Below are 23,772 nucleotides of genomic sequence, written 5' to 3' on the forward strand. Positions count from 1 at the left end.
GAGAGAGAGCGGCTGGCTGAGTATGAGGCCTTCGGGGCGCGGTTCTGGGTTCACTCCGCGGACCCAGCTGGCGGGGCAACCAACCGTAGCGCCCCCTCACCTCGCACCGCGCCCCGGCTCCCCCTCGTGGTGCCGCAGTCTCTGGCGCACCTCCCCCCGCAGCTCCGCCTGCCATTACGTCAATGCAGGGCGGGCGGGTCGGTTAGTATAAAAAGCGGAGCTGAGAGACGGTGAATGCTCTTCTCCTTCCCGAGCTCTCCCCCGTTTGCTGCGCTCACAGTTCCGAGGCCCAGCGCTTCCACCCGCTCTGCAGCCGGCACCATGCGCGAGATCGTGCACATCCAGGCGGGCCAGTGCGGCAACCAGATTGGCGCCAAGGTGGGCGCGCCCAGACCGAAGGGACCGAGAGTGGGCGGCGGGCCGCGACGGTGTGGGCAGGGGCTGGAGGTGCAGCGGGCCCCAAGGGTGCAGGTCGGGCGAGGGTGGGGGGCAGCGGTTCCTGAGGGTGCGGCCGGGGCCGGGAAGTGGGGGTGGAGGCGGCGGCAGCGGCGGCGGCTCCCCGCCCCAGTGGCGCATTTTCGGCTCAGCCGCCGGGTCAGGAAGCCACACCACCTGCTGCGATATGCGAGGGGAGGCAGCTGTGTGTTCCTTTAATCAAGGCCCTTTCAAATTTTCTCGGAACCGACCCTTCGGCTGCATGTAGTTGGTATTTCTCTGGGTGTATTGGCCTCTGAAATTTGGATACACGGTTCGTCCCTATTAATCCAGTGGCCTCGTGTAGACCTTAATCTGGACATGTTTTTCTCAGTTTGAATGAAAAAAAAAATGCAGTGTCATTGAGGTGACATGTTATAGAGACTACTCATTGGGATTTAAAGACCAGAATGTTAGATAGTTTCCCTATTACCAGCACCATCCAGACATGATAATATGTAATGCCAGTCTGGCTTCCTGTCTCCCAGGCGGCAGGTGACTGTATTGGGGCTGCAATTACCCACAGCACTGGGCCGGGCCCGACTGGGCATGGTGCATGGCTGTGGGTGAGGTCTGAAAAAGGACGAGGTCTCTGTCAGCACCGCCATATTGCCCACCCCAACCTCCCCGCCCCCTTTCCTGCTGCAGATTCACAATGGAGCCTGCGCCCTCTCCAAGGCCAGCTCTGTTCACTGCCCCAGTCATGCTCCCAGGCTCCCTCCTGCCCTTCCCCACCCAGGCCCCCTGAGCTCAATGGCCAGAGGCCAATATGCATGTCAGTGGCATAAACTGCACTGCTTGGAGAGCGGGGTGGGATCTGTGCCAGGAGACACTGATTCCTATAAGGCAGCCACAGGGTGGGATCCAGCTGGATCTGGGTCCTGCCAGGACCCATCCATCAGCTGGCATAGTGAGATGCTGTGATGCTGGACATGGGGACACCAAGCCCTGCCTGGGGGGTGGCAGCCTCCCCAGCATCCACAGCTGCCCCAGAAGATGGGGCAGCCGGGAGGGTGCCCACCCTGCTCCTGCAGTGCCCCTCCCAGCTCTTCAGGCTGTCGCCATATTATGGCTGGTGTTCTACTGGTTCCCAAGCCCCTCTCAGCAGCCTCTGCTGGAGGAACATGGGTGCACAGCTACCTGGTCTCTCTGGGGCACCCTTAACCATCTGATCACAGTGGCCCCTATTCCAAGGACCTGAGAGGAAGAAAAGGGCCACCTTTACTTGATATTTACGATGCCAGACCATCATGTGATACACGTATCTTAAAATTTCCAGTTTTGGGAGGTGATCAGTGATGAGCATGGGATCGACCCCACTGGCAGTTACCATGGAGACAGTGACTTGCAGCTGGAGAGAATCAACGTGTACTACAATGAAGCTGCTGGTGATTATTTGAGTGTTTTTTGCTTTTCTATATCAACCTCGCTTTCCATACTGGGGACAGATGCAATGTGCTAGGAACATACAAATGACAAAGAAATGCTGCCTGCATCCATTTTAAATGTCAGCTGCTAGTAGTTCCTTAAGACTCCTGCATGTTTACCATGGTGAAGCATGATCATTACCTTTTTTTTTTTTTTTAAGATTTTATTTATTCTTAGAGGGGAAGGGAGGGAGAGAAACATCAGTGTGTGGTTGCCTCTCACACGCCCCCTACTGGGGACCTGGCCTGCAACTAAGGCATGTGCCCTGACTGGGAATCCAACTGGTGACCCTTTGGTTCACAGGCCAGTGCTCAATATACTGAGCCACACCAGAGCCAGGGCTCTTCTATAAAGCTGAAACACTCCCCTATTCTTGCAGTTTTGTCTCACATGGGGGAATTTTCCCAAATGAATTCTGCTCTGAAAGGTGCATAGAACATTCTGTTGTCTGATTCCTTTGTCAACCACAGGTCTAAATCCAGATCTTCTTTCCTGCAGGTAACAAGTATGTACCTCGGGCCATCCTGGTGGATCTGGAGCCAGGCACCATGGACTCTGTCAGGTCTGGACCATTCGGCCAGATCTTCAGGCCCGACAACTTCGTGTTTGGTATGTAGTCGTGAGCAATGGGAACTGGCACAATGAGTCTTCCTCTTCCTAAACACCATGGAAATCACAGTTCTGAGTGTTGACTGCCCAGGTGGACACTACGTGTCCACGGGTAGCTGTGAGTCATGGCCTAATTCCACCTAGCCCAGGGGTGGTGACTCTCTGGACAGCTCAACAAAGGACAGTGTCAGGCTGCAGAGGTCTGCTGTAGGCCCCCCACTACACAGCAGCCTGTGAAGGGTAAAGAATAAAGGCCAGAGCCCTGGCTGGTGTAGCTCAGTGGATTGAGTGTGGGCCTGCGAACCAAAAGATGACGGTTCGATTCCCAGTCAGGGCACATGCCTGGGTTGCAGGCCAGTCCCTAGCAGGGGCCAGTTCCCAGCAGGGGCCACACGAGAAGCAATCATACATTGATATTTCTTTCCCTCTCCCTTCCCTTCCCTTCTAAAGATAAATGAATTTTAAAAATTTAAAAAAAGATAAAGGCAATGAGAAAGCTTCAAACAGGAGTCTGATAGGCTACTGGTAATTTCAGAGCACCTGTAATAACAGGTGGCCCCTTCAAGCAGCAAAAGCCAAAGGCACAGGTTGTGACCAGTAGTCAGGTGTCTTATCTCATTGCTCCTTTGCCCTTGCCTGTTAATGGGATCTAATTTAACGTTTTTATTGGGTTGGCAGAAAGTCCATTTAGTTTTTATCTGTAAAATAAAAGGCACATTTTTCATTTTCACCAATACCTTTATTGATTTGGATATTTTGAGTACGTTGGCTATTTTCTGCTATTGGATTCTAGTGGGTAAGAAGCCAGGGCTGCTGCTAAACCTCTTCCAATGCACAAGACAGCCCCACAGCAAAGAATTATTTGGCCAGAATGTCAATAGTACCCAGAAACTTTGCAAGCCACTTTTGGCATGTTCAGTCACAGCACCTTCTCCATACACTGCACAAACCCTTTTGTGCTTTTCTGTTGCATTTTTACCCTTCTTGAAATAATAAAGCATAATATGCCGAAATGTTGCATATCTTCCATCTTCAGTATTAAAATGGCTACACAAAAATTCACCAATTTGGTAATTTTTTAATGCATGCCGATGTGACAGCTGTCTTCATACAATATAACAAAATTGTTTTGAATAAAGTTAAAGACAATGAAGTGCTTCTAGAGCCATTGTATGGAAAAAAACATAACAGGACTTTTTGGCCAACCCAATACAATGTTCTGTTCTTAAGAATATTGTTTCCATTAACAGCCTCCTTGATCTAAACTTGTTCTATTATGATCTCCAGTGTTTTTGAGTGTCACTGATAAAAATTTTCTGCAGGTAATAAAAGGTATCTAAAAGGGAAGAACTTGCTACTCTAAGACTAGTGCAGCCTCATAGTAACAACCTGAAATTCCTTATGTTTTAGTGTCTAGTATTCTCTTTTCCCTCTGGCAGGCCAGAGCGGGGCCGGGAACAACTGGGCCAAGGGCCACTACACAGAGGGCGCGGAACTGGTCGACTCGGTCCTGGACGTGGTGAGGAAGGAGTCAGAAAGCTGTGACTGTCTGCAGGGCTTCCAGCTGACCCACTCTCTGGGGGGTGGCACGGGCTCGGGGATGGGCACCCTGCTCATCAGCAAGATCCGGGAGGAGTATCCGGACCGCATCATGAACACCTTCAGCGTGATGCCCTCACCTAAGGTGTCCGACACGGTGGTGGAGCCCTACAATGCCACCCTCTCTGTCCACCAGCTGGTGGAAAACACAGATGAAACCTATTCCATTGACAACGAGGCCCTGTACGACATCTGCTTCCGCACCCTGAAACTGACCACCCCCACATATGGAGACCTCAACCACCTGGTGTCTGCCACCATGAGTGGGGTCACCACCTGCCTGCGCTTCCCAGGCCAGCTGAATGCAGACCTGCGCAAGCTGGCCGTCAACATGGTGCCCTTCCCCCGCCTGCACTTCTTCATGCCCGGCTTCGCCCCCCTGACCAGCCGGGGCAGCCAGCAGTACCGGGCCCTGACAGTGCCTGAGCTCACCCAGCAGATGTTCGACTCCAAGAACATGATGGCCGCCTGCGACCCCCGCCACGGCCGCTACCTGACGGTGGCCGCTATCTTCCGGGGCCGCATGTCCATGAAGGAGGTGGACGAGCAGATGCTCAACGTGCAGAACAAGAACAGCAGCTACTTCGTGGAGTGGATCCCCAACAACGTGAAGACGGCCGTGTGCGACATCCCGCCGCGCGGCCTGAAGATGTCAGCCACCTTCATTGGCAACAGCACGGCCATCCAGGAGCTGTTCAAGCGCATCTCGGAGCAGTTCACGGCCATGTTCCGGCGCAAGGCCTTCCTGCACTGGTACACGGGCGAGGGCATGGATGAGATGGAGTTCACGGAGGCGGAGAGCAACATGAACGACCTGGTGTCCGAGTACCAGCAGTACCAGGACGCCACGGCCGATGAACAGGGGGAGTTCGAGGAGGAGGAAGGAGAGGATGAGGCTTAAGAACTTATTAAATACATTGTGCATTGTTAGTGAATTTCTGTTGTCCTCAATCAAGCATGGTCTTTCTATTTGTATACTATGGTGCTCAGTTTTGCTCCTGTCAGAAATTCTAAGATATCTATACTAATTATAAAGCATGTGTCTAAAAATCTTGTGGTCTCTTTCTTTTTATTCTTTCATTAGATACTTCTTGACTATGATTATGGGTTTACTCATCATAACAAAATAGGATTTCTACTTTGAAAAAATTTTTAATTAAATTTGGGTGACATTGGTTAATGGGTTTCACACAGGTTTCAAGTGTACATTACTATGACACACAAGCTATATATTGCATTGTGTCCACCACCCAAAGTCAAATCATGTTCCGTTATCACATACTTAATGTTTAATTAATAATTCTACTAATAAAGAGATAAATATTTTTTCATCTTCACTGGCCCAAAGTATGAAAGTAAAGGAATCCAGCAAAGGTAAGGAAGCGGATAGATCTGAGGTAAAGTCAGCCTTCTTCCCTTTGTGGGAGTTGGAGCAATCCTGTGAAAACCTAGAATTGAGGACCTTAGGCAAGAACTGTCTTCTGTTTCTTTTCTTACTTTGCACAATGACACAACTACAGAGACAAGAGGGTGCTTTCACCTCTCAGAAGGCACGGCTCGGGTCTGTGGTGCCCCAAAATAGCAGCGAGGAGCACCAGTGCTCTTCTAACATTTACTTGTAAATAAATCACCATAAGGAATTTGTTTTAAAACAATGGTAGAGATCCAAACTTAATGTTGAAAAAGTCATTTAATTTTTGTAGCTCCTGGAGGATGTTTTTAGTGTCATTTTCCCTGTTGGATTAGCAGCAGTTGTGGGGAGGAACCGAAAGTCTGGAGGGAAGGTGAACTGAGGTGTGGGGGTGGGTTCCAGAGGCCACAACAGGCAGATGAAGCCCTTGCTAAGGAATCACCGGGTCACATATTCATTGTAAGAAGTCTTGTGCCAACTTGTTGAATTCATCTGCAAAACGTAAGTGGAGGTTGTGTTTGCCTTCTGGCATCAGATGCAACCTAAAAAGAAAAAGCTTATGATTGGTGGCACACCAGTTAAAACCTCTTACCCTCCCTAACATAACATGAAAATCTAAAGTAAAAACCTGCCACATTTTTTTTGGATGACTACTTTTGGGGAGAGAATGTAAGGTACATAGTATAACCTTTCCTGAATATTAAAGAGTAAAAGCCCCCTGGAGTTTATGACTAACCTGGAGGTTGACCTGACAGGAAGAGCACGCACCGTACTGGGAACTGTATCATGTAACAAACGGTTTAACTGACCCTGCTTCAGAGTGGGGCGCATGACACATGACTTGGTAGTTAGCTAAAAAAGAAATTCATTTCAATTAGGTTGGTTTTTTAAGAGAAGGTTGGAGAGATGATCAAATAGAAAAGGCCCAGAATCCACTGAGTTGAACAGGTGAGCTTCTTGGGGAGTCTGTAGTGGAAAATCCCAAATCAGTCCAGCCACCACCAGACCCTTGTTCAAGGTTCAAAATCACCCTGTTGTTTCTGGGGAGTTGAGTACCTAAATACAAGCCTCAGACAAAGGGGACTACGTGTTCCTTAGGACTGGGTGGGCAGCGGCAGCCTGCACCAGCAGGTCTCCTCCAGCTGTCACTACACGTCTGTGGCAAATCTTACTGTCATAAAGATTCCTCCTCGCAATAGGGATGGGTCAAATGTGGCTGGTTGGCAATTTCTTTAATAAAGGCAGCCTTCTCTGAGTTGTATATTTTATTTATTGGTTATAAAAGTACAGAAATAAAAGTTTTCAGTTAAAGCATCTAGGATATAAGTGCAAGCTTGAGCTGTCTTGTCCACAATGACAATCAGACATTACAAGGACTACACTGGGACAAAGTGCCAATTACAGCATTGCCTAATTCTCTGGTTTTTCAGCACCTGGGGTCTGAGAGATCTCAGTGCTGGGGAGAACCTGGGACAGGGCCCTGGGAACAGAGCTGTTCTTGCAGCCCAACCACATGGGGGTGGGGTGGAGGTACCCAGATAATCAAGATCATTTACTCGAAGGGAGGGTGGGCTATATTGTGGGCATCTTTCTCAGGCTCTCAGGAAAGTTAATGCCATTTATAGTAACCAGAATGTTCCAAATTCAGTTTTAATGCTGTTCAGAAAACAATGGCAAGCTGCATCAACCCCAAAGATAGGATTCCAGTTGCCTTAGAGGGCTTTCAGGGATGCTCAAGGCCTCTGTTTTCAGGAGGCAGAACCAACAACTGCCAAGGATGCTGAAAGGTCACAGAAGGGCACGTCTAGGCCAAACTGCATCTTCTAATGTGTGCTAAGCTGGACTCCTAAGCAGAGACCCCAATCTGCCCAACTTGCAAGTCCTTCTTCCTGGATAGCCATGCTGCTTATCACGTGTCCTACCTCATTGCTATGATTCACTCAAGTCCCTAATAAGGAAAAAGAACACCAGCAGTGAATCCCTTCTTTTTAGCCTCAGTGCTATCTGCATTCTTCCTATAGTAATCTCTTGGTCTTAGGGAAATAAAAACTAGGTCCCTTTCATAAAAAATATGGGAGATCTGTTCTGAGTCATCTCCATTCGGACCTACACTGAATTATGGGTGGATGAACAGACAGGTGAGTATTAAGAAAGTTGCTCTTCTCCTTGGTACTTTTTGGGGGTCATTTCAAGTTCCTTAATACACCCTCCTTTAGGTCTCACACAAGAGTCACTATACTTAAAGCCTATGTGTTCCTCTTTGGGAAAGTAACCACATTAGACAGGAGTAAGTATACAAGCTGTGAAGGCAACATACCAACTCTACTGCTGACCAAGATTCTCACCCGGATAACAAAGCGATCTAATCATGTAATCCATGGAGAATGATTGGCAAAGAACCACATTTCCCAGGAGAATTGGTAGGCAATCCCCCACCACCCAACACATGGTTCAACTGGAAATTAAGGGGCATCAAGATGGTAAACAGAAGTTCCTATTTGCCAGTGCAAGTTCCTTGTTGCATCTGGCACTTTTAGAAAAAGATGTGATTTTAGATCTTCTGAGAGATTAAAATGTCTAACCTCACAGTATAAACCCAGTGGTCAGTTTACTTCTTGATACAGTCCTTCTAGGATCTCACTCTTTACACCCCAGGTAGCAAAGGAGAAACAATGTTAGCATCCCTTCCTCAACTGACGCTTTCAGTTTTCAAATTAAGCTCTGAAGGCTACATATATGAACAAGGCCGTAAATTATGTGCTGCGGCCTCTTTCTCCACTTGGGATGTGATAATACTCTAAATTAGTTATGAACCCACAGTTTCCAGTAAGTCGTCTGTGAGCATTTTTGTTTTAATTGAAAACCAAAGCAGGCTCCTGCCTGACTGCCTCCAAACAGGGACATGGGCTTTTTCGTGCCTTAAGACTCAAAATGAAACATCGGCTCTTTCTGGTTCCTGGACATTTAGAATTAGACTGGAGCTACGCCTCGTGTGTCCTGGGTCTCCACCTTCCTGACTCGGCTCCAGCTTGCCAACTGAAGATCTTGTACTTTTCAACCTTCATAACTGCGTGAGAAATTCCTTACTCCTTACAGAAAATAAACCTCTGTGTGTGTGTGTCCCCTACTGCTTGTTTCTCTGGAGAGCCCTGACTGATACACCCGTACTCCTATACTAATGCCGAATATTGGGACGCAGGGCAACTGGCCTCTGACCTACCAAGCTATATCCTGGCTGCCTCCTGGGGCCCCTGATCACCTGCACTCACGCCAGCATTCTATCCACAGACCTGGCAGCTACTTTGTGCTGAGTTTTACGTGTTCAATGTACAAATATGCACTCATCCCTTAAAAATATTTTGAATGGTAGATACTATCACCCACATTTTACAGACAAGGAAACAGGGGCATGGAAATATACGCTCACTGTCTAAATGAGTGACTGACCAGCACCCAAACCCGCCTGAACGCTGCTGCTGCTGCTCTTCTCCACTGCTGCTGTGAATGTTGCTCAGGATCCCAAAATACCAATTCTGCTGCCCAGGCAAGACTCACTTCCCACCTCTGCTTTGGGTGACACTGGCCCGAGGTGCCACTCTGTGCACATGGATGTTACCCCTCGTTTTTTCCCATCTGGTCTGGCTCTCTGGCCCCAACCCTAGAACATGAAGTTAGACCATATTTTTTGGCCTGGAGTCACCAGGCAGTGACCCCTGGCCATCCACAGAGGCTTGGTCCCATGTGCCTCTTTTGCTCTCACATTCTCTTTCTTTCGGCAGGTACGACACTACATCCTGGGAAAGGTACTGATATACTCAACAGGAGGAACACTAAATTCACATGCTGACAGCTGTAAAAAGGTATAAATAAGGAGCTGTGTGGCTTCAGATAGATGAGTAATTGGAGAAGGAGGAGAAAGTAGGGGAGGAGAAGACATTTGAGTTGCAACCTGAAGGATGAGTACACTTGGCCAGGCAACCAAAGCAGGTGAAGGGCAGAGGATTCCAGGTAGGGTGCTGGTCATCTGCAGCTGGGTCTTAGGTCCAGACCCTGACCTCCGCTGGGCCTGTAAGTCCTGACATCTAAGCATCCCCTCAGAAACATACTATAATGGGATGAACTGCATCCTCCCAAAATTTGTATGTTGAAGTCCTAACCCCACAGTACTTCAGAGTGTGACCCTATTTGGATATAGTTCTTTAGAGAGGTAATTAAGTTGCCCTGGCTGGTGTGGCTCAGTCGGCTGGAGCATCGTCCCATACCCAGGAGGTTATAAATTTGATTCCTGGTCAGGGCACATGCCTAGGTTGTGGGTTTGATCCCCCATCAGGGCACATATGGGAGGCAACCAATTAATGCTTCTCTCTGGGTGGATATTACTTTCTTTCTTCCTTGCTTCTTTCCTCTCTCTAAAAAAGCAATTAAAAAGGCCTTGGGTGAGGATTTAAAAAAAGAGATAATTAGGTTAAAATGAGGACATTAGGGCCCACCCTCATATGACTAGTGTCCCAATAAGAAGAGGAGATTAGGACACAGAGATGGGAAACCATGCGAGGGCACAGGGAGAGGGCAGCCGTCTGCGAGCCAAGGAGAGGGGCCTCGGAGGAAATCAACCCTACAAACACCTTGATCTCAGACTTCTAGCCTTCAGAACTGTGAGAAAATAAACATATTATTGAAGCCTCCCAGTCTCTGGTATTCATTGCAGCAGCCCTTGCAGACTAATACACATAATGAGCAGACAGTGGTTCAACAAGCTCTGTAGTCATAAACTCCTCTGAGATATCTGAGTCCCACTGCTTCCCGGAGCCCATCCACCCCACCTCCAAAGAATCGGACAGGTGCCAAGCTCTGCTCAATGCAGATTCCCTGAAAACAAGCTGGGGCTGGCCTCATGGGTGACGCATGTCTGGTGAAAGGAGACACCCAAGCAGAGGCTGACTAGCTAGACAGGTGGTGAGTGATGTCAGTGCTTTTCCATCTCAGAAGGAGGGCTGGACAAGCAGGGGATACACGGGGGCTGGGGCAGGACAAGGAGAATCTAAGGGGCAAGGTCTGCTCCCCATCACTGTTGTAATAAGGACAGCTCTTTGTGAGAGTTTGTTAGGAGGAAGGGTTCAATTGTATAAAAATAAATTTTAAAACAGTAACCTTGAATGACCCCTAATCCTTCTTTGCTTCCAAGAGATTCCATCATTCTTCTCCCACAGAGTGAAACGAGAGAGAGACAAATTAACATGAGCAGGAAGCAGGCCTGCGAACAACCCCGCCCTTCATTAGCCTCCTTCTGAGGACAGAAAGGCACCGGCTTCATATATGCTATCTATTTGTTGGTAAAATCTTTCAGGGACAGACTGTGGCTTAAACGTTAGTGATAATGTAGCTGGCAAGGTAGTAAAACACTGAGTTCACTGGAGCTTGCTACACCGTGAACTGCTGCACCATGTTGACAAAGGGCATGGTGTACAGAATCACAGTATGACTTTGGTGCTTAAGGAATCCAACTTCCTTTTGTTGGGTTCACAATAAACCACACCTGTTTTAGACAAATTCATGTCCAACATAAAGGGCTGCTGTAGGAGAGGAAGGTAGTAGGTGTAAAATGCAAACCAGTTTTAGACAATCACTGCTCATAACACTTTACCTTCAACTAATTTCTTCCAATATTCCAAAGAATATTGCTTCCATAAAATAGCCCACTGAAACAGTAACATCCAAACAGTGAGGGAATATTTTTCTACCATGTTGATGTATTCTGTTGTTAGGAGATGGGTATGTAACAGAATTCTTACATTAAACTTTCTTGCAGACTGACATTCATTGAACCTGGTTCTCCAAGGGAACACGTGTCCTCACTGCGAGAGTCAGTATACGAATACATGTTATTTCTGATGCTAGAAAACAGTTAACCACATCAGCAAGTATATAATGCAGACCACATATTAAAATAAGGATATGTTTATGAGAGACAGCTGTACTGTAGAGGAAAAGCACTAAAACAGGAGAAAAAAAACCTAGGATTTGTCTCTAACAGGCTATGCAACCCTGGGCAATTATTTAGCATCTCAGCCTTTATTTTCTCATCTATAAAATGGCGACAATATTTCTTTTTCATAAGAAATATTTGTTTTTGATAGTTGTAAAGTGTAATTCGATTTTGTATGTAAAATGCCTTTTAAAATATAAAATGCTATATAAGTATAGAAATTATATAGATTTATGATACTTATATCTTACTATAGAATAAGAAGCACGCTCCCCATTCTTAAACATTCTCTGAGAAACACAGCATGGAACAGTATGATTAGGAAGCAGTGGACTGCTTCTGCATCTGCTTTCCCTGGGAAAGGTGCTGGCCCACAGCAGGCACTGGAAATTGGCTCATGGAAGGAAAGGAGAGGGGAAGAGGGAGAGGGACTGAGAGAGGGGAAGGAACAGGCGTGAGAGAGAGAGGAGAGTGCGTGAGTGATGGAGGGTTTTCTTAGGCTGCTAATAAAGGTCAATTTCAGAAGAATTCCATAGCAAAGATGTCCTGAGTAATGACAGTATCTCTGAAATTAATACATAGTTTTTGAAGGGGTCAAGGCTCACCTGGGTCTTTATTTCCCAGTATAACTTAAAAAATGAGGTCCCTGTCTTCTAGTCACACCTCATTTTCTCCTTCAGGATATGCATCCCTTGCATGTGAAGGAGATGCTGAATTTATTCAACTTTGAATTATCATCTTGTTACAGCTGGTTATATATTTGAACTGGCAAAAGCTTGCTCCTGTGTCAGCCAAAATATTTAAAATATAAATTTCTGTTCTCCATACAAAAATGTATGAAAATGAAAAATATAAATTTTGCTAACACATAAGTTTCAGTGATGCCCAAAGCTGGCTGGCAGAAACAAAAATGCGAAGAATAAGCAACATGTATCTACTTTTTAATCAAATGAGCCACCAACATGGCTTGGTATATGTTGGTATTTTATAATCCTGAATAATAATTTAATCATCTGATATGTACAAATTTAAGGCTAAAATAACACAAAAAAAATCAGAACATAACTTTTAGTGGAAAAAAGCAACATCAGAGTTGAATATAGAATGTGATTATTTCTATGTTAAGAAAAGAGCAACACAAAAATGATAGTAATAAAAGAATTTAAATGATTGGCAAGCAAAAGGCTATTATTTCCTTCTTTTGGTTTTACAGATTTTCCTTATTGGAAAGGGAGTGCTTTTGTACTAATAGTGTTACAATTCTCAAATTATACAAAACTGTGTTAGTTAACAATGATTCCTGTGATCTAACGTGTTGCCAGTGTCACAGAACTTAGTCTGTATTAGCACAGTTCACAGCAACAACAAGAGATATTTACCTGAGAATCCCCTTCCTTGAAATTACTGGTTCCCCACAAATCAGGATTCTTTTTGTGCCCTGTGTCTCTAGAACCCTGTACACAGTGGTCTGCTTATTGCCATTTTGGCAAAATGGGGGTCAGGGTCCACTTTAAAAGATCCCAACTGTCACCATTCTTTTCGTTGTTACAGCTTCTCCCATTTTCTTCAAAAGCCTTAGAGGCACAGAATGGCAGAGCGGAGACTGGACTCACCGTGACCCGCTCACGTGTTTGTGTATGAAGTCAGCATGAAAACGTGGGACTAGAGGATCCTTTTCGCCATGCACAATTAAGGTGGGGCACTGAATCAGCGGCAGCAAGTGCCGGCAGATATTACCTGAAAAACAAATGAACAGAAAGTGGGTTTTAAGGTGACCATTTCACAAGGTAAGGACACGCCAAGAGCTGGGGCAAGTCACACCTCTCTGGATCTCAGTGACCCAGTGTGTTAAATCAGGTGGGGTGTGAGGGGCGCACCAGCTCTACCCTTCTTCGGGTTTCCCTTTCTGTTTCTCTGCTGTTTTTTAAAATTTTATTTTAAAACTTTATTAGTGAACAAGCAGTTTTGCCTGATTTAAATTAAAAATTCGGACTTCCGGCCAAGATGGAGGTGTAGGTAGACACACCGTACCTCCTGTACCACCAAAAGAAGGACAACAACAATTTACAACCAGAACTGACAGATAATTGAACTGTATAGAAGTCCAACAACCAAGGAATTAAAGAAGACACATTCATCTAGACCGGTAGGAAGGGAAGAGATAGGCAGCCATGGTGGAGAGGACTCGCGGCAAAGCGGTGGCTGGAGGACCAGGGAGGCAGCAGATTGTGGAACAGGGCACGTGAGGGTGTAGCTGGTCAGCAAGGCAGCAGCTGGCAGACTGGGCGGTCCCACATTCGTGTGTAGATAAACTAGGCGAAACTGGGGAGTGGGATGGACCACACAACCCAGGGTCCCTGCTCGGGGAAATAATGCCTCAAACCACTGATTGAAAATACCTGTGGGGGTTGAGGCAGCAGTGGGAGGAACTGCCAGCCTCACAGGAGAGTGCACTGGAGAGACCCACAGGGTCCTAGAACATATAAAAACCCACCCACCTGGGAATCAGCACCAGAAAAGCCCAATTTGCTTATGGGAAGTGGGGGAAGTGACTGAAATCTGGCAGAGAGCACAGCAAGTGCCATTGTTCCCTCTTGGACCCCTTCCCCACATATAGTGTCACAACTCAGCCATGGGGATTACCCTGCCTGGGTGAACACCTAAGCCTCCAGCCCTCACTACATAACAAGCACGTCAAGACAAAAAAATGGCCCAAATGAAAAAACAGATCAAAGCTCCAGAAAAAACACAACTGAACGATGAAGAGATAGCCAACCTATCAGACACACAGTTCAAAATACTGGTAATCAGGATGTTCAAAGAATTGGTTGATTTGGTCGCAAATTAGATGAAAAAATGAAGGCTATGCTAAGTGAAATAAAAGAAAATGTACAGGGAACCAATAGTGATGGGAAGGAAACTGGGACTCAAATCAATGGAGTGGACCAGAAGGAAGAAAGAAACATCCAATCAGAAAAGAATGAAGTAACAAGAATTCAAACAAATGAGGAGAGTCTTTAAATGTTCCAACATCTTGAATTATAGGGGTACCAGAAGGAGAAATGGAAGAGCAAAAAATAATGAAGGAGAACTTCCCCAATCTGGCAAAGGAAATAGACTTCCAGGAAGTCCAGGAAACTCAGAGAGTCCCAAACAAGTTGAACCCAAGAAGGAACATACCAAGGGACATCATAATTACATTGGCCAAGATTAAAGATAAGGAAAGAATCCTAGAAGCAGTGAGAGAAAAGGAGGCAGTTACCTACAAAGGAGTTCTCATCAGACTGTCAGCTGATTTCTCAAAAGAGACCTTACAGGCAAGAAGGGACTGGAAAGAAGTATTCCAAGTCATGAGAGGCACGGACCTACATCCCAGGTTACTCTGTCCAGCAAAGCTTTCATTTAGAATGGAAAGGCAGATAAAGTGCTTCTCAGATAAGGTCAAGTTAAAGCAGTTCATCATCACCAAGCCCCTATTATATGATATATGAAAGGAATTTACCTAAGAAAAAAAAAGATAAAAAATATGTACAATAAAATGACAGCAAACTCACAATTATTAACAACCACACCTAAAACAAAAACAAAAGCAAACTAAGCAAACAACTAGAACAGGTTCAGAACCACAGAAATGGAGATCACATGGAGGGTTATCAATGGGGGAGTGGGAGGGGGAGAGAAGGGGGAAAAGGTACAGAGAATAAGTAGAATAGACGGTAGGCAGAAAATAGACAGGGGGAGGGTAAGAATAGTATGGGAAATGCAGAAGCCAAAGAACTTATATGCATGACCCATTGATATGAACTAAAGGTGGGGAATGTGGGTGGGAGGTGATGCACAGGGTGGAGGGGAGTGAAGGGGGAAAATGGGACAAGTGTAATAGCATAATCAATAAAATATATTAAAAACTAAAATAAAATACAGTATTTTAACTGTAAAAAATTAATTAATTAAAAATTCAGGTAAAACAGTAAGAAAAACAAACAAAAAACCCACAGCTCTTTATATGACATAGAGGCAGTTTCCAGTTTGCAAAACCACCATAGGTGCTTGGCCATCTGATAAGCTCCTTCTGGAAAATAATGTCTTAACTGGTCTTTGGGGTCCCAGCTAGCCCTCAAAGCTCATATACCTCACAATGAAGTTACATTTTACAGCTCTTCCTCATCCCTCCTGCCTCTCTCACATTCCTCATATTATGGTTGACAGATTAGAAGATTCACTGTGTCACACAGCAACATTTCTAAGTTCCTGTCCCCCACCACTTCCCACCTGTGAATTTCTAGTGGTTCCTTAGCCACTTGAGTTTCGGCCTTCTCCTCTGGTGGAACAGGAATAAACCATAGTCCCCTGGGTGGCCAAGGGGCTAAAAAGAGATGCCATAGTACTAGCTGACACCCAGCAGGACTCTACAGAGCCAGCTCCTTCTTCCTCCTGCCTTCCCTTGACTGTGTCAAAAAGAAAGCATGGCATCTCTGAGAAAGCTAGGAGCCAGCCCAGGGGACACTGTCTCCTCCTATTCAGTTGGGGGTTTCAATGAGAAGGGTGACAGGTAGACCAGGGTAATACTCCTCTAGATCTCTGAAGATGACCCCTTCCTGTCCCTGAGATGACATGCATCTGCCAACTGTATATTCAGATAATTAAAGCTGGCATCACTGAGCGCTCACTATATGTCAGGCAAGTGTTCAAATTATTTAATAACCATAAAACACTTATGGTAGTTATGTGCATGTTTTAACTCATTTAGTATGTATAATTATTTGTAAATCCAGTACTTTTACAGAGTATTAAGCACTTACTCTGTACTTGGTACTGTACCAAAGCTAAACATAAACAACTCATTTTGTCCTCAGAACAACTTTATGAGGTAGTTATTAGTGTCCCTAGTTCTCACACAGGAAGTCACAGCTTAGAGAAGCTAAGTGATTTGCCTCAATCCATTCTAACAGCAAGCCAAGTGGCAAAACCAGAATGCACACCAGGCCTGTCTAACTCCAAATCTGTGCTAGGTCTGAGTATCCTTAAACTTGAGTGTGCAACGAGGAAAAAGGGCTCCTCCCAAATTAACTAGTACAGAAGGAGATAAGTAGTTCATTAACAATCTCGCTGTAAGATGACTGACATGCTGCTAGATCCTTTGTATTACGACATTTTTTTCACTCTGTTTCTCTTATAGAGTTTTAGGTTTATAGCAAAACTGAGTGGAAGGTACAGAGACTGCCCCCACACATGGCCTCGCCCACTAAAAACACCCCCAAGTGGAGCATTTTCACAGTGAGTGAACCTCCACTGACTAGGTACTATCGTCACCCAAAGTCCATCATTTCCCTCAGGGATCACCCTTGGTGTTGTGCATCCTGTGCGCTTCGACAGGTGTATAATGACATGTATCTAGTATAGTATCACAGCATTTTCACTGTCCTGAAATTCCTGTGTGGCTGTTCTCACAGGTGAAGAGTGGGATCTCATTTATGTTTGGTCCATCTTTTAATTGGGTTGTTTTCTTATTGTTCAGTTTTAACAGTTCTTTGTATATCCTGGATAATAGCCCTTTATCAGATGGGTCTTTTATAAATATTTTCTCCCAGTCTATGGCGTGTCTTTTCATTCTTCTGGTGGTGTCTGTTGCGGAGCACAAGTTTTTAATTTTAACAAATACAGGACATATTTTTTAACTCATTTAATTCTTCTTCTACCTATTGGCAATCTGACATTTTTCCTTACTCTCTTCAAAAAAACATAGAAGTTTACATTTCACAAAGTTGCCTTCTTTAATGCAGAACTGTCTCAGATATTGTTTTGCAGCAATTTTTTTGCTTGCTTTAAAACCAAAGTAAACAGACTTCAGGGACCTATTTCTATGAGTGGGTACTGCGTTTGAACAGGATATATTTGTTCTTTTGAGCTTAAGCCACGGAAGTAACTTTTCCAAATGTCCTGTTCACTGTGAAGGTTTTGACAGATGACTCATTCTGGAAATTATTACTTAAGACATCAAATTGATCCTTCAATCACAATTTTATAACTGAATGTGCTTCAAGGTTATATTTTAGGTACTTTCTATCCTTTCAGCAATTAAAAAAAGAAAAATGAGACATTAAAAATGTAAGTATATAAAATACTTTTAGATTTTTTATTAAAGATAATAATTTTTACTGCAATTGGACATCATGTCAATTTTTCAGATAAACACAGGGAGATATTGATCAGGGCTAAAGTCATGTAACTTAGTTCTGAAGATGAGAAAAGAAGTGAATGCTCTCTTCCTCATACTAATGCCGCCGGGGCTAAAGGTCATGACAAAGTCCTTCCTTCTTTGTCCTACAGTAACTTGTCTAAATGTGCAAAACATATATATATACACACACACACACACACACATATATACATATAAATAATAGTATTGCAGCTTGTCTGTTTTCTAATTACTTATTCTGAAATTAGAAAATAAAGACTATTTGAGGCTTCTGGAGAATTATTTTGTCATCACACACAAAGGAGTAGAAGAAAAAAAGAACAATCAACATTATAAACCTTTACACTATATACAATCTGTCTCTAGTTAAAGGTGGATTTAATACATAAGAACTTGTATTCTATATAGTCACTAGTATTCTCTGTTGATACATCAGGGTGTAAGGATAGCAGGCAAATGCATTAAACCCTGAGAAATTCTGGAATATCAGGGGAGGAATTCAAGCAACCTTTATAGTCAGCAAAGGAACCATTAAATAGTTCATGTAACCTACCATCTGGAAGATGTTTAAACTGTTTTATGCCATCCACCCACTTTTCACAGGTTTTTGCAAAGTACTCATACCCATATAGGGTTTCTAGAGGCTTTTTTGTTTTCTCACTCCACTTAGAAACATCTCGGATACCTGAAAAATAGAAGTGTGAAAAGAATAGGTTTAGTGTCATACTAAAGTTTATCTTTAAATATTCTAAGCACAGTCCAGCTCAAAGCCATTACTTGCTATTCTGCCTGCCTGGAATGCTTCGCCAGGTTTCTGTAGGGCTCACTCCTCACTTCATCCAGGGCAGTGAGGCCTTGCCTTCCTGACCACCCTCCCCCCAGCTCTTCCGCTGAGCATGTCTCACTACTTTGCAGTGTTTTCTATGTCAGTGGCTGAGTGTCTGTTTCTCCACTGGGATGTAAGCCTCAGTGTAAGGGACTGGGCTATGTTTTGTGCCCCACTGTACCCTCAGGGCCTGGACCAGAACAAAATAGGCACACAAAGAATTCTTACAAAGTGCAAGAAATTAGATCTGCCTTTAATGCATTTTGTTAAAGGTATATGATTAAAAAAAGACATTCCTCTAATTAGGGTCACTTGAGTAAGAGAGACATTTACAATAGAAGGTTTTTTATTTCTGAATTGCATTTATGTACATTGAGAAATGAACACAAATTATTTTAATTTCTTCTACTGAAGAAATATGGGTATAAAAGGCTAACTACTAACTTCAAATTATACCATAGAGGATTCACTATTACAAAAGGAAATAATAAGCTAAAAAACACCTTTAAAATAAATAAACACATTCTATTACTTAGCCTAATCTTTTCCATGCTTTAAATGCAGTGAGATAAAGATTCTAATCCTCCTGAGCATATTAAAAGTTGCTCATGTAGAGCTTTTAATACAGTGCTTATAATACAAGGTGTGCCTTAAATATACCATGCCATAATAACATGAATTCGCACTGAACAACAGCTTAGCTTTCCAGACAGTGCCAAGCACCAGGCAGACACCTAATATATACTTAGTAAATGTAAATAATGAAATGGAGAAAAAACTGCTACTTACAACTATAACTGCCTTCTAAGGAAGGAAGATCCTGTTATACTGCCTGCCTTTCTTCTGCGATTGGTTTAACTCTACAGAGGTATGCCCAGAATTGAATATAGAGGCTGAGGAGAGCTGAAATTCTGTGTGCAAAAGTGAAAAGACTTCAGAAAGGGGTGTAGAGAGAAGCCTGAAAGTTAAGAGGTAGGAGAAGGTTTAGGAAGAAGAAAAAGGAAAGTTGAAGAGAGGGGAATAGAGAGGGGTGTTAGCAAGATGGTGTGAAGATGGCCAGTCAGAAATTCCCTGCAGACGCAGTACCACTCGGCTGTAAAAAGGAAGGAAATCTTACCCTTTGTGATGGCACGGATGGACCTGGAGAACATTATGCTACATGAAATAAGCCAGTCAGAGAAAGACAAGTACCAGATGATTTCACTCATGTGTGGAATATAATGAATAAAAAAACACTAACAAACAAAATAGAAACAGACTCATCGATACAGAGAACAGACTGACAGCTGTCAGAAGTGCGGAGGAAAGTTGAGGGGCTGGGTGAAAAAGGTAAAGGGATTAAGTGAAAAAAAGTCTTCATAGACACTGACAACACTATTGTGATTACCAGAGGGAAAGGAGAGTGGAGGGATTTTAAAAAATAAATTAAAAAAATTTCCCCATAGATATTTCTACTTTGGGCTATATTAGTAGACCATACCCTCTGAAAGGTCCTCTTGCAGTGGAACAACTAGATCTTTAAAATGCATAGTTTTTGTTGCATTATTAGAGTTGCAGTAGTTAGTGGACTAGATTATGAGTATATACGTGTGTGTGTATAAAAGAAAGCAAATCCTGAAAGTAGAACAAAGAGTGGTAAGACTACTGAAAGACAGGGCTGCTTTTGGGGGGAAGTGACTATCACTGTGGCTGGGAGAGCAGAGCTGAACCTGAGGTCCCTGGGTTAAGCTGAGATGAAAATGGCCCTGACCTGGTCTGACCCTGTGGTTCCCAAGAGCGGTGAATGCACATTTTGGTGAAGGAAAGCAATCTCAACAATGTTTATTGGTTTTCTGTTCGTTTCCAAAGTAAGAATAAGCATTTACTCCTAATTGAAGATCCCAAAATAGAATCTTTACAAAGCTAATGAAAAAACTGGAAAACTGGAAGAGAAAGCTTTAAAAATTATGCAGAACACCACACCAAGAGATAAGATGAACCAGAGATAAGGAAGATGGAAAGATAAGCCCGATCAGTTACAGAAAAGTAGGAAAGAAGAATGGCAGACATAAAATATTTGAAAGGAACAAGCAAGAATGTTTTTCAGAAGTGATAAAAGATAAGAATCCACAAGCAAAAATAAAATGTAATCCAAATAAGAAAAATAAAAAGAAGGCATGCTTAGAAACGGAATGGTAAATCAACAACATCAAAGAAAAACAAAATCTGAACAACAGGCAGATATAAGGCATACTTGGGAGGAAGGAAAATTAGACTGACAAAACTTCTCAACCACAACTAAGGAAAGCAGAAGGTGGTGTAATACTTGAGAAAATATTTTTCATTGATATTTGTACTCTTAGCTAAACAATCTTTCAAGAGCGAGGGTGACATAAAACACATTCTTGGGTAATAACTGAGTGTACTATTACTAGACCTACCCTTAAAGAATGTCTAAAGAATAACTTCAGGAAAGAGAGAGAAGATCTTAGAAGGCATGTTTGAGATGAAAAAAGGAAAGGTGAGCAAAGTAATTGACAGTTTGATAAATGTAAAAACAATTAAAACTCACTAAGCTAATAGGAAAATAAAACATTGTAAGATTTCCTTACTTTAAACAGTTCTGTCCATAAAGAGAGCCAAAGACAAGCTACAAGCTATACAACATTAACTACTAACACAATTACTTGTGGGAACTGCCCTGCCTGGTTTCAGGAGCTGTAAACCCCCCATGGCTAAGGCTGAGTGAGCTACCTTTGGACCATAAGCCACTAAGGAGACAAAGTTTATCTCCCTTGCAGGAGCAGAGCTTCTGCTCCTTTTTTCATACCTGACCCCCAAAGCTTAATCATTTAGCCAATGACAGGTAAGATTCCTCAAGGAAGGAACAATCTAAGACAGGCATGATCACACGGAGGCCCCAGGGAAGGACTTGGGTGGCTATGGAGAAAGGCGGGGATGGACCCTTGCCCCTCAGCTTTGACTAAGCCTGACTCCCCTGAGTCTGACAGAAGTCTCCAAAAATTCCTTAGCTATCTGCCTCCTCTGCCTAACTTAAGCCTAAAACAATGACAGTGGGCGGTGCAGCCCTGTGCTGGAAATCCCCAGGTGATCAGGCCTGAGAAAGAATACGTAAAATCCTGTGAAGCCTGCTTTGCTAAGAATGCTCTTAGTTAAATGATAAAGATCTGAGCAGGAAATGAGTTTGTTTCCCAAAGTTTTGTAGCCTTTTAGCTGATAGACCCTGACTTAGAAGAAGCCCTTAATAGTTCTTTGTATGCTATTTATCGTTTGATCCTTACTGCCTGACAATGATTAATAAGCTGTACCTGTATTCCTGCACAAATTAAACCCAATAAAAGCCTGTTTTGGCAAGGGTCAGGGTGCTCTCTCCTTGAGAGGGTGGCCAAGCCACTTTGAGGGAGTAGTCGGGCGGTCACTTTTCCTCCAAAGGACTCAGTAGTCCATATGAATTTGTCTCATGTCTCATCCATGATGCCACTAGCAGGTGCATGCATCTATTACTAACCAGGAAGGGGTTAGTAATCAGATTGTTAAAAAATGAAAAACAACCCCTCTATAAACCAATAACACTGAAATAATATTGGGAGTGTTCTTGTATGTTGTTATACCTGACAAGGTATACCTGTTAAATATACTATACCATATGTATAACTACTACAAAATAAAAATTTAAAAGTCAATAAAAAGAAATGGAGTACTACCCAAGATGGAGGCATAGATAGATACCAAAATAAGGAAACAACCAATTTGAAAACGAAAAACAACCAGAACTGCCAGAAAACTGAACTGCATGGAAGTCTGACAATGAAGGAGTTAAAGATGGAAACATTCACCCAAGTGATAAGAGTGCCAGAGACAGGCAGCTGGGTCGAGAGGACGTGCAGCAAGGAGGTGGCTTGTGGACCAGGTGGTCCCACATCTGTGTGCCAATAAACCAGGAGGAACAACTGGGGAGCAAGACAGACTGTGCAACCCAGGGTTCCAGCATGGGCAAAATAAGCCTCAGAAATTCTGGCCGTAAAAAATCTGTGGGGGTTGTGGTGGTGGGAGAAACTTCCAGTCTCTTGAAAGTGGGTTGAAAGGCAAACAAGCAGCACTGTTTACTCTCTGACCCCTCCCCCACACGCAGAGCCAAAATGTAGAAAAGAGGGTTGCCCACCCTGAAGAATACCTAAGGCTCCACCCCTTATAATATAACAGGTGCACGGAGACAAAGAAATGTGGTTCAAATGAAACAACACATCAAAACTCCAGAAAAAGAACTAAGTAATGAGGAGATAGCCAATCTATCAGATGCAGAGTACAATAACACTGGTAATCAGGATGCTCACAGAAATGATTGAGTATAGCCACAAAACAAAGGAAGAAGTGAAGGCTACGCAAAGTGAAATAAAGCAAAATATATAAGGAACCAACTATGAAGGGCAGGGAAGGAAAGGAAACTGGGACTCAAATCAACAATTTAAAATAAAAGGAAAAAATAAACATTCAACCGGAACAGAATAAAGAAACAAGAATTCAAAAAAAAAAATGAGGAGAGGTTTAGGAACCTCTGGGGCAACTTTAAATGTTCCAATATATAAATTATAGGGGTGCCAGAAGGAGAAGAAAGAGCAAGAAATTGAAAACTTATTTGAACAAATAATGAAAGAAAACTTCCCCATTCTGAAGGAAATAGACATACATGGCCAGGAAGCTCAGAGAATCCCAGAAAGGTTGGACCTAAGGAGGAATATACCAAGATACATCATAATTACATTACCCAAGATTAATGATAAGGAGAAAATCTTAAAAGCAACAAGAGAAAAGCAGAGAGTTACCTACAAAGGAGTTCCGATCAGACTATGAGCTGATTTCTCAAAAGAAACCTTACAGGCAAGAAGGGGCTGAAAAGAAGTGTTTCAAGTCATGAAAGGCAAGGACCTACATCCAAGGTTACTCTATCCAGCAAAGCTATCATTTAGAATGGAAAGGCAGATAAAGTGCTTCCCAAATAAGATAAAGTTAAAGGAGTTCATCATCACCAAGCCCCTGTTATAGTAAATGTTAAAGGGACTTATCCAAGAAAAAGAAGAAGAGTAAAACTATGAATAGTAAAATGATAACAAACTCACAACTATCAACAACTGAACCTAAAAAACCCCAAACCAAAACAAACTAAGCAAACAAGTAGAATAGGAATAGAATCACAGAAATGGACATAACATGGAGGGCTATCAGTGGGGAAGGGAAAGGGA

The 23,772-nt window shown here is 43.6% G+C and overlaps 2 protein-coding genes across 3 annotated transcripts in view; one reads left to right on the forward strand and one right to left on the reverse strand.

Annotated features, from left to right (window-relative positions):
* Positions 1-219: 219 nt before the first annotated feature.
* Positions 220-5,159, forward strand: LOC119051790 (tubulin beta-2A chain). The gene is made up of 4 exons (XM_037148748.2): positions 220-378; positions 1,754-1,862; positions 2,401-2,511; positions 3,951-5,159. Exons 1-4 carry the CDS (start codon positions 235-237, stop codon positions 5,009-5,011), a joined length of 1,425 nt encoding a protein of 474 aa, XP_037004643.2. The 5' UTR covers positions 220-234; the 3' UTR covers positions 5,012-5,159.
* Positions 5,160-5,781: 622 nt separating this feature from the next.
* BPHL (biphenyl hydrolase like) overlaps positions 5,782-23,772 on the reverse strand; it is a 42,430-nt gene continuing 24,439 nt past the window's right edge. Inside the window, exons 5-8 of one of the 2 annotated variants that reach the window (XM_053664116.1) lie at positions 18,260-18,391; positions 13,121-13,244; positions 11,314-11,376; positions 5,782-6,063 (exon numbers count right to left, since the gene is read on the reverse strand). In XM_053664116.1, the coding sequence (XP_053520091.1) occupies positions 5,976-6,063; positions 11,314-11,376; positions 13,121-13,244; positions 18,260-18,391 (407 nt within the window). In that variant the 3' untranslated portion in view covers positions 5,782-5,975. The remainder of the gene's footprint in view (positions 6,064-11,313; positions 11,377-13,120; positions 13,245-18,259; positions 18,392-23,772) is intronic. The other variant, XM_053664117.1, reaches the window with a different exon arrangement.

This window comes from Artibeus jamaicensis, unplaced genomic scaffold (genome assembly GCF_021234435.1).
Source record: "Artibeus jamaicensis isolate MK-2021 breed Jamaican fruit bat unplaced genomic scaffold, CSHL_Jam_final contig_335, whole genome shotgun sequence".
NCBI lineage: Eukaryota > Metazoa > Chordata > Mammalia > Chiroptera > Phyllostomidae > Artibeus > Artibeus jamaicensis.